This window comes from the organism of the source record quoted next, unplaced genomic scaffold (assembly GCF_019419815.1).
Source record: "Pyrus x bretschneideri cultivar Hongxiangsu unplaced genomic scaffold, Pyrus_bretschneideri_v1 Contig3, whole genome shotgun sequence".
NCBI lineage: Eukaryota > Viridiplantae > Streptophyta > Magnoliopsida > Rosales > Rosaceae > Pyrus > Pyrus x bretschneideri.
The window spans coordinates 7,083,530-7,100,463 of record NW_025999612.1 but is presented as its reverse complement, the minus strand read 5'-3'; the positions used below and the strand labels follow the sequence as shown (position 1 = coordinate 7,100,463).

Below are 16,934 nucleotides of genomic sequence, written 5' to 3'. Positions count from 1 at the left end.
TTTTCCTACATCCCCGCCCGAAAAGCAAGCAATTTTCGTCGATGGATCCAAACAACATCACTGCCCCTGACTTCAAAATCTTTAAGCTAACCCAAAAATACTTGAAGTGTTTCCTATTACTACGTCATTCTTGCAAGAAGCACTTCAAGTGCTTTTCCACGATTTTTTGCATTTTTACTAAAAATTGGTTTAAAAAATATATTAATAAAAAACACTTTCAATCTTTTGAAACACCTATCAAACCAACCCTAATCGTACGTCTAAATGAACTTTGACCTATTTTTTCTTAGCTTTGGGTGCCAATTTTGCACCTTTCTCATTCCACGGCACGTCGTTTACTTAAGTCCACAGCACATGCATTTTGGGGCCCAATTTTCTACTCCCAGAATCCAAACAGTCATTTGTTAGCTATTTCGCGCCAAACCTGTCGAGCTTTCCGAGACCGATCGAAGACGAAGACGACGAAGCGCAATGGTGGAGTTGTGCTTTGTTCTGGACCTGCGAAGCTTACCGCCTCCGTTTCTCAGAGACTTGAAGCAGGTAAGAAGCAATTCAGTTCAATTAACACTGTTTAATTTCTCTACAAATTGCAACAATTCGTACAAATTATCCATACAAATTGCTGTTTCGAAATCGATCGACTCACGAATCGCATGGGTTTTTCCGGTCAATTTTTCTAGTCGCTGTTGCAGCTTGCGAATTTGTACGCCATTTCATCGCCGGCGCCGTGGGGCATATCGGAGTCGCTCAGAGATCGGATTGGCCTGTGCTACGTTTTTCAAAATCCGATTTCCTTGTCCGATGAGGTATGTGAATTCGTAATGCAGGCTACCTGTTTGTTTTATTGTCCATGAGAGGCCGAGAGGCTGAGAGCGATTGAATATATCGTTTTTGCAGATGAAGATCGTATATACACCGAGTCCGAGCGGAAACTTCAATCTCCGCGACTTCCACCATGCGGTTAACAACTTGCCTGCACAGGGATTTCGGCCTCAGATTGACGATTCGGGTAATCTCTGGCATCCATTGTTTTCTTCTTCACGCTCATTTTGTTAATTTCTGTTTAATTTTTTGCAGATGTGAAACTTTCCAGTGTCCTAAGTGATCAAGTTTTGTACCACTGGGGAGGTAAAGATATCATGAGAAAAGTGATTGTCATAACCTCCTGCTTGCCTCGAGATGTCGACTTCGTCATGCAAAAAACTCTCACGGTTAGCCCTTCATTGCTTACTTATCTTCAGTGTTTTCCCTTTTTTTTTCGCCGTGCTTACTTCTGCACCTTGCTTCTCATGGCATGATTTTCTTTTGGTGTTGACTTCTTTTTCCACAGGCTGCGGCCGAAAAGTGTGTTTCTGTCGATTTTGTGCTGTTTGAGCAAAGATCATCCCATCTGAGCAATACAAAAGAGAATATCAACAATTTTCAAACATGTATCTCTGATCTTGATAATTGCTCATTTCAAGCATATCTCCCAGGTTTTCCACTCCTATCCTTCATCTCTGTATGTAGGATACTAGGACAGCCAACTTTGATTAATGAAAAAAAAATCTTTCATGTGCGTGAGAGCATAAACAGATGGCCATTTACTTCCTTCAAGTGCTCTTTCCATTTCACTAATTCTCTCTATGTATGTTAATAGTTGTCGTTACAGTCTAAGAGACTGGAATCATTGTAGCCGTTCAAGGCCAAAAGCTGGGGTTAGTTTGTGCTTACTAATAACAAAACTTGCAGATGTCAAAGTATTGCATGGCCTGGTAAACCGATGGTTACAGGATTTAAAGGATGACGTTGAAGAACCACTGCAAGCTCGTTTTAACTTCAAGAACAATCTTGTGGGCTCTGTGAACCAGATATCCTGCAACTTGTATATATCTGTCAATCCAATTATCGATGGTTTCTATCCCTGTCAGGTACCATATGTAATACTCCTCTGTCAACTTTGTAGTTCCTCTACGTGTGAATCATCCATGTTGGCTGAAAAACCTTCGTGGGTGGTGGATTTTTGTGGTCATATTTGCCATCATAACTTATGTACTGACTAGTGAGCATCATTTAAAATCTTATGTTATGATTTGCGGTGTTAAAGTGAAAACTGCTAAGAGTTGTTACGGCATCATCATCTGGCCTGAGACACTGATATTTCTCACAAGTAGAGTAATATCTGGTTTTCATTTTCTAGAGATCCAAAAGCTAACTGAAATAGCTGTCATGATGGATACAGAGGAATTTGGTTCGTATTTATAATTTCTGTCCTGGATTATGTTAGGTTGATTATGTGTGGGTTATTATTGCTTCAAGAAGATTGTGTTAATAGTCGTAAAATCGTGAGCATGGTACAATGATATCTGCACTGTATGGTTTGTTTTGTTATTCCAAGCAACTTCTATCACTTAATTAGAAAGCTGCTTGGTTAAAATCTGAGTAGTTAACTTAATTTAGAGTTGCTCTATCCTCCCTGCATAGAAGCAATATGGAAGACATCATGCTTTCTTGTTACATGATATACTCCTCCGTTCTTCTATTTTCATTTATTACAACTTCACAATTTACGTCTACAATTAAGATCTTGATTATAGGTGTACTGCTTATAGACATGCAGATGTCATGGCATTTCGCTGGAAGATGCTGTTAGAAATAGAAGCGAGGAACTTTCTTGTTCGGTCACAGGCTGTAATCTTGGAAGATGTGATGTGATTGAAAATTCTGTGAAAGTTGGAGTAAAAACAATCCTTTTACTGCCCTCATTCCCAAGCTCTATGAAGCTCAAGCGTGCTTCTTCGCCAATTGACTTCAATGTCATTGAGAGGACTAACATGGGGTCTCTAAGCGAAGGTAAATGTTAAGCTTGGAGCTGACATTTATTAGTTCCTTCTGAGCTTACCAGGAGTCACTAAAGAATTGATCGGTCCTTTCAGTTTTTGGTGTCAGCATTGATTAACTACCCCTTTCTTGGGCTTTTTATCACAGGTGTTATAATGGGAGCTTCCTATGTTGTGATTCCATCAACTTTTCATGAGATAGAAACTAGTCCGGATGAAATTGATCAGTCAGAATTGAATACTCAACGTGCGTTGAAGGCCTCCTTTGATTTTTTTGGTTTGTCGCTTGTATACCAGTAAGAGTTGCTGAAACATTAATCCAGGACAACCTAATTCAGAGACTTTGAGGAAGTCCAATACTAGGACTTGCAGGGATTCTCTGAATGCATCAGTAACTCTTATCTATGTTCACATTTTGTTCTTTTCTCCTAACCAGGCTACAAATTTGCAGTTTTCCGTGGGATTTGCAGTGCACTACATTCAATGGACCAGTGTCTGTTATGCTCTTCAAATTGTAATGTAGAAAGTATGACAGAGGCCACGTTGCACTGCTATTATATTCTTCAACCTTCGGGCAACGGGCCGATGCTTCTCAGAGTGAATATCTCTCTTTAAGTTCCTGAAATACTAAAATTCTTTACGCAACAATTATCTTTGTGCTGTCTATGTCATTGTTTCTGTGCTTCCAGCTTGGTCTAGTTTTAGTTCCATGTAGCATGGATTATATGCATTGGCTAATTATTGTGCATTTATTTTCTCTACTCTGCTATGTCTTGTATCTCTGTTAACCATTATTATATTATTTGCAGCGCATTGCCGGATCAGAGGAAGTTTTGCACATTCCCAATCTCAACCAATTAACAACTATTTCTTCAGTACGTAAGGAGATTGACAACTCAATTAAAGAATCTTTGTCAAAGGTATGAACCATATTTCTGCTTGCATTCTTCTGGAAAATTCTGGGAGAATCCTTTTCTTTTAATCCTTCTCATGAGTAAGCGATGTGAATCAATTTCTTTAAATAACTAGTTTGACAAGGTTGTCGAGTTTCCCAATTAGTCTAGACCACAAAGAACTGCATGCTGTAAGCTACAATTTGAACCAAAATTTCCCAGGAATTATTTGTTGTTTTCAATATCTTAAATATGTTAATGCAGAGTGTTGGTGAAGAGATCAATATATTTTACCAGATTCATGAGTTAGATTAGTGACTTTATATCACAGAACGTCTATAAAATGGAGTTATGTGCATGCATTTCAATGCTTAGATTGTTGCATGATGCAGTGATTCTGCCCTTCATTCTCAAATATTTTTGCAGATTGATGTTAGAGACTATAATCCCCTGCTGCACGAGAGGGGCTTCCATCAGAATTTAAACTTGCTCGTACAGGAGAGCTTACAGTTGGGGTGATTGTTCTCTTCATCCACCTTGAGCCTACATAACATATAGAAATAATCGTACAGATATACAGGCATCAATTGGCTCTTGTTACTCAGCACGCCCGTTTCATGTTTTATAAACGGTAGAGGAAGAGAATGTTGAAAATATGGATTTTGTTACTCAGCATGAATGTTTCGTTTTTTCTTTTGTTATCATTCGAGATATCTAGTCACGGTCTACCTTTTCATGATCCGACTCAAGGTTTTTGTGTACAAGGATGGCCTCATTTTCATCGATATTGTTATTTAGGCACATGTCTAGGACTGATTTTCTATTCACTAGTGTTATTCAGGTTGTTTAGCACCTATACAAGAACTAATGGTGAAAGTTCCATCTGTTAATTGCTTTTTGATGTGAATATTTCAGGTCAATAGCCCCTGGATTTGAAGAGAAAACCTATGAGTCAAACGCAACCGAACCAAAACTTCCAGAAGTGGTTGCACAGTCAAATTCAACAATAGATCTTCCAATCATCAGAAACGAAACCTCACACTTTGATCCGACAGCCATAGAAGACAAAGCATCTGCTTGCATTACAGAAGAGTGGGAGAAGCTGATCGTCAATGAAGTCTCCGAGCTACATTCTCCAGTTTGCACTTCCAAACCGAAGCTAGATCAATCTGTCCTATCGCCACCAGATGGTAACCGGCAACTTGACGCGAAAACATCAAGAATTCTAGAGAGACTCGAGGTGCCGAGACAGTTCAAAAGAGAATCAGTGTCTCCGATTCTCACAAACAATGCCGGCGGCACAAAGAATCCGATTGTTGAGGTAAAGAGGCCTTTGATCCCATCCCAGCCTATTTCTGCTCCAAACCAACCCATAACTGGTAGCCAACTAATGAAACCAAATTTCCAGAGGCTAAAAAGGAAGCATAAATAACACATGACCGCCAAACTAGCCGTTTAAACTTGTGAGTCGTATAAGTACCAGAAGCTTGTGAAATTACAAGCTTGCCATTACACTGAGAAGTTCCCTTGGGAAATTATCTTCTTGACCAAACACAACCTTATATGATTATCATATATGACTTAAAAATACATCCGCATTCTCTTCTATGTAGAAGTTAAGGAAAAAGAAAATAACTCGAATACAAACTTTATGCTACAACACGGGAGAATTCAAGATGCGGCTGCTGCACACGGCAACATCCTAACAATACGTGACCTTACATGTGAGTCTCAAATCCTAATGAGTGTGTTGCTGCGTCAGCCGTACCCAAGAATTTCTCTTCAAACCTGAGAGATTCTATTATTACAAAATATTATCTTCTCTCATTCTCTCTCATCTCACATGATAATGAGACATAAAGAAGAGTTGAGATAATTACGACGATTACATCATTGTACAACATGGTTTGCACATCTCTTCAATCCAACCTGTAATTAACTTGTATAATTATAATTATATATATAATGTGGTGGACAGACTTGTGTTATCAGAAGTTTTCTTTGTGGAACTCAAATCGGGTGGAGGTTTTGTGAGAGAAGTCGAGGGACAGCTGGCGTAGCTTTTCGGTAAGGGCCGGTGGCCCGCAGTAGAACACCCCTGCACGACACAAAAACAACCCCTTTTGATTAAATAATTGAACATGATTAAGACATTGATATTGTTTTTGAGTGTTGATGGTCATCCACGTTCTATCATCCTCAACAACAAAAGCCCCACCCCCTAGAATATTATCCAACCAATGACTTTCTTTAACGACGACATAAATGTGATAGTAGAAGGTGCTAGGAAAGCTAACATGTGTAACACATTAAAACAAAGAGAACTGTTATTCACACTTAAAAAAAGTTATGCTTTACGAGAAACTTTATCCTATAAAAAGATGTGGTTACTAATGTAGTTTGTAACTTTGATATGTTATTTTCTGAGGAATATTTGGTGTATTAATCATTCCTAAATCCCATCTGAAGTCTTATGTCAAATTTTGTACTTCTCTAACTGAGTTGTCAAATGCTATTTTCTTATTAATATAGAGCCTTAAATGATTGTTATCTTTAAAAAAACTGTTTAAACAAAATTTGTAAATGTTAGTGGAATAAGGAACCCACCATTAAAATTAGTTAAAAATAAATTTGACGTTGATGTCAAATTTGACTCCTAATCACAAAGACTTGAAATCCAGTCAGCAAATAACACTTTGATTGGAAGGATTTTTTTATATCAAATATGGACAGTGGCATCTCCACCTAGGATTTGACATCTCATTTGGAGATGCTCTTAGTGGAGTATAACTTCCACATGACTAGATGTCATAGTGACAACATTATAAGTCAATTATGTATTATTACGTGAGAAAGTATAAAACTTATTGATTTAAAATACTGTCACTATGACACTACAATTATAAATCATATTATAAAAACAATTTTCATGACACGAGACATAAATTCCTCCCATGTTAGGGAAATTAAAATTTGTTTTTTTTTTTTCAAAATTTGTTTTGTGATGAAGTTTTGCGGTAGGGGGAAGGGAACTCACCAACTGTAGCATCGGTGTGATCGAGTGCAATCCGCTTGTAGACCTCACGCCAGTTTGGCTTGGCAAAGTGCGATTTCACACGTGTGCCGGAGACAATGTCGACACCATTCTTTGCATGACTCAAAGACTGAAGCATGGCAATGAGGGCAGAACGTGCATCACCTTCTTCATACACACTAGTGCAATAATTGTGAAATTCAATCACCCTGTTGTGGTCCAATTCCGCCACCTCATTCATCGCTCCTTTGAACCAATCAAAGGAGTCCTGTTCCCGTGTCACCCAATAAAAATACGCCCTCTTGATCTGAAAATTATGATGTCTCGTAAAGGCCGATCCAGTATGTGTTTTTGATGATTTGTGTGGTAACTTGGTGCCACCGTCACCACCACCACCATCATTTTCTAAAGCATTGTCCTCCTCCTCTTCCTCCATGGCCTTGATATTGTTCACTATGTCCTTCAAAATGCTAATCATTGGGGTCGCCCCAATCCCTAGCCCTACCAACAACACCACTTCATAGGTCTTGTATTCCTGAGCTGGTGCTCCATAGGGTCCATCTATCAACACTCTTGGAAATCTGTTTTTAAAAAAAAAAATAAAATAAATCATCACACCAATCACTTCCCACTAACATCAAGAAAGAAGAAAAATGAGCCTCATTATTAGAACTTTACTTTAAAATGTGAAGTTGCGATATTCTAAAGTTAATCGCATAGTGTAATATGAGAAGATAAATGTTAAGAAGATTTTTTTTAAAGTGAGGTTTTTTTATTGACTTTTCGTCAACTCTTGTTTTTGGCACATTGTGGTGATACAGTTCTCATGCTAACACTATAAAATATTGTGCCAAAAACATGAATTGCCAGAGAGTCTATAGAGAGTTCTACTTTTGAGAGAGACTCCTTAGCATTTCCCATATGAGAAAATTAAAACAAACAAGAGAAATGCTAAGAAGACTTTTTCAAAAGTATGACTTCCTATGAACTTTCTACTACCTCGTGTTTTTTGCATAGTATTTTAAAATGTTGATACAAAAATTAATGTTAAACTGTGAGGAGGCAGAGTCCATAAAACGTTAAACTTTGAAAGAATATTCTTGGCATTTTTCAACGACAATAGTGCTAATTAGCTTAAGATACAGGCCAACCAGCATCCCATAAGGTAGACAAATTTTCTTTCCATTATTAGTCGTTGTCAAAATAGACACAAAGCAACTTTATCATGAGAAAAGGAAATAAAAAAGAACGAAAAATTAAGTCACCTGGTCTTCTACTTTAGGGAGACGGTGTGCTATTCATACACATTTATTTTACTTCTCACACGTCTCTTATTAACTTTTATTTTTTGATATTTTTCAATTTATCTGATCTGACGTCTGAAAATTAATACAGTATGTGACAAGTAAAAAAATGTATGAACAGCAGATCAGGGAAAATGATCGACCACGTCCATGTTTAGGCGTTTATCTTATTTTCTTTAAGCACAACCAATCAAGATTAACTACTTTTTCTTCTTTTGTCCTACAATTTGTCCTACTAGTACATGCAATTGTGAATATTTTGTCTACCAATGACCAAATTTGTCCTACAATTTGTCCTACTAGAGTTTTTTTTTTGCTTTCTTTTTACCTATTGTTCTAAAAATCTTCACCTAATACCTCCTAGGCTGCGCCTAGGGGTTAGACAGCTGATGACGACCTTGATTAATCTTTAGACGTTTGAAAATTAAAATTCAAAGAACCATCTAAGCTACTTAAGCTACCTAGATGCTAGGCCTGTGCCTGCAGCCCGACTACTGCGTAGCGGCTAACGATTTTGACAACCTTGCTTTTACCCATTAAGAGATGTTACTAAACTCATGATTTAGTGGAGCATTACCAGCTAATTAATCCTTAAAGTTATTGTTACTCACATCAAGTTGTCAGCTCCTTGCATGTGGTCAGCTGTGAGAAGTCCACTTTTCCCACTAGGAGGTGGTTGGCATACCTAAACAAATCAGCACAACAAGATTAACATCCCATGAGATTAATAATTGGAATATGGGACTTAGTTATATCTATATACAATTATGTTATACATGTTAATATTTGTTCTTTAAGGAAAATCTAGCTACACTTGCAATGTATGTAATTAAGTTTGTGATCGCAGACGCACCTGTGAGAACACCGTTTTAAGTTGTCGGGTCCAATCTCCGACGATCCGGATATGAACACTGAGGTGGTCATCTCCGGGGGCCGAGGTGATGGAAAACGGGTGCCTTTTGTACATTAACAACACAAGAAAATAGATAAGTGCGTGAGAAAAAGACATGTAAGGATCATAATGTTATATTGTCAGACTATTAATCAAAATCGTAAACCTAATTCCACTTAGTTCGTAGCTATATGATTAAAAATGTGGCACAATCATATGCATGACAATTTAATTTATTCATATGTTAAAACAATGATTAAGGTTAATTACCATTCAAATGGCGACACAGCAGCACAATTAACAAACATGTATTGCCCACTATGGTATCTGAAGCCTTGAGGCTTGGACAAATGAAGTGCCAAGACATTACCAGGATAGAGAGCCACCTTCACCATAATTAAACAAATAATAATCAGATCTATAAATATCATTTTTGTTAATTTTTATGTTAATCATTTGGTGGTATTTTCTCCAATATATATAAAGTTGCTTACCTTTAGAATCTGAACAGGCTTGATGCTGGATCTGAGTGCCCTAACTAATCTTTCACCAGCATAGAGTGTGAGTGGAACAGCTAGGTACATCCATGTCTGTCAATGCCATGATCGTGAAATAAGTGTTACAACAAAACAAATCATACATTAATCATTTAGAAATTCTTTATGCAAAACGCCAATTATTACAGTATGAACGTCATCGGACAAATTGATACAACAGTAAAAAGGTGAAGTATGGAGAGAAGCTTATCTACAACAGTGATATCACTGTGACGGTATTCCAAACTAATTACGTTTAACGTTCTCACATGACAGTTCGTGATTAGCTTGAGATACTGTCACAGTGACATCAACGTTGCAGGGTTGTTTTTATTGGAAACATGAGGTAGTTAAGAAGGTTTCTTACTGTTTTCTGGTACCATTTCTTGGTCAGATACAGGTGAACTCCATGGATAATCAGCAGGACATAGACTATGACGAAAAGGTGGTGGGAATACCAAAAGGCATTGAACCCAGCGAGCTTATTCAGAGGCTTAGGCAGGTTAACTTTACCTCTTCTGAAACAAGGAGCAGCCAATGTGAATGCAACCGCCATCAAAACCACCATGACAATCCCACTCACTCCCTCCAAAGATTTCACGAAATACCAGTAACTTGAAGGCTGCACCTCCCCGAAAAATGGCTTCATCAGCTCGTAGTCATCGCTGTTCGCATGAATGAGCCTCGGGAAGTCGCAGGCCATATGGTAGACTGCATGTATCCCAACTCCAATCCCAATCCCCACAGCTATCACCTTGTGGAAATTGAGATTGTCGTCGAAGGGGACAACGCCTCCTAGTTTGGTCTTGTTTCGGAGCAAGGTTATGGTGTTCCGGCAGACCGGGAGGAGAATGAGCGCCATGTTGAATTTGAGTGTCTCCGCTGCACCTTTCGCCATGCAGACGCAGTGTCCCATTACTTCGTACGCTGCCTTGTTTCGATACTGCATAAATTTGTACACGAATAGGCCTAACATGATTCCGAGCCACAGGATCATTACCCAAACCCTCTTCCAATTGTCTTGCAAGAAGTATTTTGTATTGTTATAACATCTTATTAGTGGATGCTCTCTTGTAGGCTTGAGCTTCTGGCTCAGCATTCTGCTTAGGTTTCGGCTGTCTTTTCCTCTTGCCGCAGCTGCAGTCTCCTCCGGTCCTTCCAACAAGAGCGTTTCGAGGCTGTCTATCTGTTCCCACATTCATCACCATCATCAAATGAACCAAGGACTTGAGAATTTTAAAATTAAGAACTCTGGCTAGAGTTGTGTGCTCCCCTCTCCGTCCCTAAGTTCGAATCCTCCCTTCGGCAGTTAAGATTCGAATAATTAGAATGTGAATAAAATGAAAAAACTATTTACCATGATGTATCCGAGATTGTCTGGATCTAACTCTTCCATGATCAATGCTGCATACTCATCTGCTTGTTTTTGGATGTTTGAGAGCTTGTTGGCAGAAGCACTGAAGCTAATAATCTGCATCTCGGATTAAAAAAATTAATTTCGAAAATGTCCTGAGAGACTGACACAAAAATCACATGAAATTAATTTAACTTTTGGTGATTCTTTCTGCCATACCTCTTTGACTTCCTCTATGGTGATTCTTCCATCTGCATCTTTATCAACCCTGAAATTTTTCATGTTTAAAAGATGAGAAAGAATAGAGAAATTCAGAGTTCGTTTGATAACCATTCCGTTTATAGTTTTTAATTTTAGCGATTGCTTCAGGAACTCTCGAAAAGAAAAAAAACTGGGATGAGCATTAAGTAATTTACATGTCAAAGAAAGTTTGAAGCCTGGAGTCAAATCCCTGCTCAGAGATTTGATCCCATAACTCTTTCAGCTGATCCTCATTGATAGAATCGCCTTTGATGTCGAGCTTTCGAGCAAGCGCATCAAAAAGCTTCCCTGCAAACTCTTTCGATTCCTTGTTCATTCCTACGTAGAGATTTCCAAAACATCAAGCATAAGAAATGTAAACAGAAATTGAAGTAGCATTAGGAAAAGCTGCTATCAGTACCTATACATTCCCCGAAAAGTGCACGGGGAAGCAGGCCATTGGTGGAAGCAGTGAGCTTGCAGAACCTCTTCTCAACTTCAGGCCACTCATTCCCATCAGTCTTGCTGATGAACTTGAGGCCCTTCAATGCAGGGGCAGCCGCTGACTGTGTTCGATCAAACCGCCTTCGCGGATGATGATGAGGCACTGCTGCTACTACTGCTTGTTTTGAAAACGAGGCCAGGCGCTTGATATGAAATGAAGCATTTCGAACAACCGAGGAGCTAAGCGAAGATGGGCTCTTCTCCAACCCTTTTCCCAGCAGCTCAACATGATCTTCGTGATCTTCATGATGAGGATGATCGGCAGGTTTTACGCTGTGAACCGCCACAGAATCATCTCGGACGTCCAGAGTGACCTCGACATAAGATTCTTCATCATTTGAACTAATGCCAGGCTTGGTAGCAGAGATTGGCTCCGGTGTGTTGAACTTGGCATTCTTCTTTGTGCCTGATCTTTTTTTGTTCAGTGGTCCGCTGAGAGGTCCACTCAGCGGACCGCTGTAATTCGCCATTTTTTCATTACCATCGATGATCTCTGTATCCGAGTGGTAATGAACTCCTCCAGCCTCATTTGTTCCCATTTTCTCAGTAACCAAACGAGTTTCTGTGAGGAAGAAATTTTATGGCTGACAATTTTGGTGTGTTTCTTTGCTTAGAACAAAGAAGGAAAGGCTGGCAGTGTAGAGAAGAGTCCAATAGGGTTGTTAATTATTTTCTGTTTCTTTCATTTCTTTCTGTGGCTTAGTGGTTGGAGTGTATGCATGTGATGTTTATATTATTTATAGAGTAGGTCAAATCATTCCCACTTCAAAGAAAGTATATTCTATCTACGAGTTTTGTTACCATCAGTCGCGCAAGTACGAAATAATCTTTTAATAATCTATTAGTGTGAGACTTTTATAAATTTTGTAACAGTCGATGGCTGCCTATCATTTGTGTGCGTAAACAACTAACACTACAAATTCTGATATTATGACTTGTGTGATGTCTATTAGAATAGTCTGGATGGTGCTGAGAAAGTTACAATCTTTAATCATTGTTTTTTCTTTTTTTTACTTTCTCTTTATCTATAAACCTCTATGGTAAACGTGAATCTCATGAATCTGGGATAGGTCAATGTGTCCGTCCTTTTATACTCCAACTCAAATTCTCATCCACGTAAGTTATCTTTAGTCACTCATTTTTTTTTATTTATTTATTTTTTTTTACGTTTTCTTTATCTATAAACCTCTTTTCAAAGCAAACATGAGTCTGGTGAATTTGAGATAGGTCAAAGTATCCACTCTTCTATACCCCGAGCCAAATCCTCATCCAAAGTTATCTTTAATCACTTTATTTTATTTTATTTTTTATTTTTTTTTACACATTTTCTTTATATGTAAACCTCTTTTCAAAGAAAATGTGAAAATAGTATATCTGGGATAGGTCAGTGTGCCCGCCCTTCTTTACCCCGAGCAAAATCCACATCCAAGCAAGTTATCTCTAATCACTCTTTTTTCTTTTTAACATTTTCTTCATCTATAAACTTCTTTTCAAAGCAAACGTGAATCTGGTGAATATGGGATAGGTTAGTTTGCCTGCACTTCTATACCCAAGTTACAATAATTTAGAGTATAATATAAGAAAAAGCAGGACCTAAGCGCTAGCCAGCAGCAAGTAGGTGCTAGCACTTAGGCGTCTTGTGAGGACCTATATTTTCCAAAATAATTATATATAATTATGTGTTGTATATACTTATTAATTTCATATCGTTTTGTATTATTTCTTATTTAATCGTTAATTCTTTTATTTCATTTTTCTATACTCTAATTACTACTATTTTGAACCAAATAAGTTCAGTACACCATTACAGTAGTATTTGAACTATATATTCATATTATTCATTTTCTTTCCTTTTGACATTATTTTATTAAGTTGTTTGTTCTATTCTAATTGGACCAAAACCATAGCCAATTAAAGGGCTTTTACATCATTCTTATCAATAGCTTTTAGGCAGGTGTAAGTTTGCTTGGTCTAATCTCACCTTCCTCTATGCCGACTTTCCTCTCCTATAAATAGAATGTTATTGCTTCGGTTTTCGTTGGCTAGATGAAACGTTTTCTATCGGGGTCTACTCTCTCTCAGGTTTAAAGAGTTTTCCTTTCTAGGTTTTCGTCTTAGTTATTTGTCTCATATCTCTGTATGTTATTAATAAATTATAAATGTTTGTATCTAAACTAAAAAGGGGCTGTTGGGCATCGTTATGCATGTGTATTTGAATTCATTCATACTACTGATTAGTTTTATAGAAAAGTCTTTCTAGTCATGTTGTTCTTTAGTGATAGCCTCTTATGTTCTGTATTTCGCATGTTACATAACAATACCATGTTGATTCCTATTCTTGGAAAGGCATTGAACTTTAGGAGACTTAGATGCTACTCTATTGTAAAGAGAAGAGTCAAAGCATGTACTGCATATATATGTATATGTATGGATGTATGTCTATTGTTAAATAAATAAGCATGTTGGTAAATGATTTTATGTACAGTTTAATTTATACATATTACTTGAATGGTTTTGAAGGCAAAAGACTTTTGAATAAGCACTATACATGTTTGCTATATACGAAACTATTTTGTACAACATTATAGTCAACCAAATGACTTTTGAATTGAGTGGCGCGGCGTGGAACTAATGAGTCTTAAGTGTGTTGATTAGTATTAAAATTCATATAAGGCATTTGGTAATTTTCTTATACTTGTGAATAGGAGCTTATCACAGTTGTGGTTTCTTGTGTTATTATCTCAAAGCAATGCTTTGAAATCCAGGTAGGGCAAATACAGCAGACCTTTACGGAGATTGGCTTTATTAAATTTCGTGAAGCATTATATTATTATTATCAATCTTGTTGGTTGATTAATGTGATCTGGGTTGCTAATTGGACAAATACTGCTCTTGCGTGTTTACTTGTTATTGGTTATGGAATTATTGGTGAAATGCTATTGGTTGAGAATATACTATGGTATATGTGAATGATAAATGAAAGTATTTGTGAATCATTCATAATTGGTCGTGTGGTTGGAGTTTCAGTGGTGAGAAGGAATTGGAAATGATCTTTTGTGTAGTTAAGCCAAACTCTTAGTAGGTACCAAGTCTCAGGCGAGCCCACAGCGCACAGTTTCTTTGAGGGTAATTTGGCAAGATGACTAACAAAAGGGGAAATTGGGATGATAAGGTTATGTCCCTACTGAGCTATTGAAGCTCACCCCTCTGTTGTTATGCAGGTTTATGAACTAAACAGTCAAAAAGGGTAGATAGGATGAGATCGGATTAACTGTGAGGCTAGAATTTGTTTATTTATTTTAGTCTTGTAAGGAATCATGAATTATTTTTATAAGACGAATTTCATATTTTCTCACCCAGTTTCACTTTCCTTTTATTTAATTTTGTACTTAACTCACGTTTCGGATTCGGGTTTGAGTTTTTATTGCCGATCCCGGGTCCGGGGCGTGACACATCTAAGCCGGGCTTAGGCAAAGGCTTAGGCCTTTTTTTTTAATTTAATTAAATTTATTATATAACATATAAATACATGTCTACTTATAATTTATAAAATACAAATTGTATTGAGATACATAAACTACGAAATAGAATGACATATAAATTATAAAGTACTAGATTATATTGAAAACATGGGGAACCAACATATAATGAGTGTTCATCAAAGTATCCAACAAGTCTCTTACAATTTATTGAAAAAGTAAAATGAAAAATAGAAATTATCTGTTTTTTGTCTAAGTGAGAGTTGCAACCTAGGTAGTCTAGGCGGGCACCTAAATAGTCTAAACGCTCTTTTTTGTTTTTTAAACGTTTGAAGATTAATCATGGCAGTAATCATCTGTCTAGCGCCTAAGCGAAATTTAAATAGCACTAGATGAAGACTTTTAAACCAGTAATAAAATCAACAACAAAACAAAACAAAAATACCACTCACCCTCATCACAACAAACAGTGAACATATATGAAAGCAAATGACATCTGTTATCCCAATTTTGTTTTACTTGAGACAAAAGAAAAATAAAAGTTGCAAAAGTCAAAGATAAATATTTGCAGTGGCAGTGTTAAAATATATATTTCAGATGACTTGTGACTAAGTGGAATGTTAAAGTAATTGGTTGCATGAGGCCCGTTGAGCTTGGTTTTAGGCCCATATGGCACTCCCTACGCATAATACGTAGATAGCTAATAAACATTTGATATTAAAATGATAATGTACACTAAAGGATGCGGGTTTGAAGTAAGCTATCGGTCATAATATGTGTTTGAAAATCGATATAGGTGGAAATATTGATATACAAATTTATAAAAGTATCGATATTGGTTGCATTAGACGGAATTTATGGAAATTTACAATTGGTGGGTATATCAACTCATTCAGATTTAGTCAAAATTAGAGATAAAATTTCTCAAAAAAAAAAATTAGAAGTTCAAAATCTGTAATGGGTTTGAAAAAATTTTCTATAGTGAATCAGTATTTTCTTACATCTTGTCGATATAGGTTGAAGTTTTCATTTTAGCCCCCTTTTCATATCAGTCATTGATTTTTTAGATATTTCGACAAAAATATTAACAATTTCGTAAATATTTTAAACATTGGTAATAACAATTTAATATCAAACTCATCATCCATAAGAGTTGAATCTAAAACTGTTCACTTACAAGTGAAAGGATAACACCTGTAAGCCGTATTGCCAAGGGACATGATATATATTTTTTCCCTCACTCATTGATGATTGTTCAATGTGTAGGTGCAATGTATACTCCTTACTCTTCCCCCATGACCCAAAAAAAAAAATATTATAGAGACAAAGGCCAACTACTCCAGGGCAGCTCATCATTTAAAAACAAAGGGAATAACGTTTGTGCAGATGGCTTAAAAACATGGGAAGTGTTATTGGCATTTCAAAAATCTCATTCTACATTCCTCGTAAGTGTATTTTTCTTTCCAAATATAGAAAATTTGGAGTGTAGAATGAGATTTTTGGAGTGCCAATAACAATTCCTAAAAACATATACCAAAAAATTAGGATTAATACTAATTAAATTAAGGGAGAGTCAACATTAAATTAGGTGCATAAATAAGAACACAACAAGTACATAATTCAAACCCCACATGGTTTTTATTTTACTTTTAATTCTGATCCCTTGGCACTGATATTTTATTTGCCTGATCTGAGACATATATTTTAAATTTACTATTATTAAGTGGAGGGGAAATTTCAAAAGTCTTATATTAATTTAGGGAAGAGGGAGTTTTGAAATCGGGACATGTAAAAAATATAATAGTCTATCCATTAAGATATTGGACCGCATACGATCTTAGAGATATATAAGAATATAAGGATTTGAAAAATGTAGAGG

General features: G+C 36.8%; 2 protein-coding genes across 2 annotated transcripts; one reads left to right on the top strand and one right to left on the bottom strand.

Moving 5' to 3' along the window:
• The first annotated feature begins 340 nt into the window (after positions 1–340).
• LOC103950759 lies at positions 341–5,449 on the top strand. The gene is made up of 12 exons (XM_048589497.1): positions 341–540; positions 681–806; positions 898–1,009; positions 1,078–1,211; positions 1,331–1,475; positions 1,732–1,910; positions 2,592–2,832; positions 2,968–3,066; positions 3,271–3,416; positions 3,629–3,739; positions 4,139–4,227; positions 4,628–5,449. The coding sequence occupies exons 1-12, from the start codon at positions 472–474 to the stop codon at positions 5,142–5,144; spliced, it is 1,968 nt and encodes a 655-aa protein (XP_048445454.1). The 5' UTR covers positions 341–471; the 3' UTR covers positions 5,145–5,449.
• On the bottom strand, positions 5,329–12,288 carry LOC103950760 (respiratory burst oxidase homolog protein C). Its single transcript, XM_009361992.3, has 11 exons — positions 11,494–12,288; positions 11,249–11,411; positions 11,052–11,100; positions 10,836–10,949; positions 9,846–10,664; positions 9,437–9,532; positions 9,213–9,328; positions 8,904–9,006; positions 8,662–8,735; positions 6,750–7,327; positions 5,329–5,810 (listed from the first exon to the last, which is right to left on the bottom strand). The coding sequence occupies exons 1-11, from the start codon at positions 12,113–12,115 to the stop codon at positions 5,701–5,703; spliced, it is 2,844 nt and encodes a 947-aa protein (XP_009360267.1). The 5' UTR covers positions 12,116–12,288; the 3' UTR covers positions 5,329–5,700.
• Positions 12,289–16,934: the final 4,646 nt, after the last annotated feature.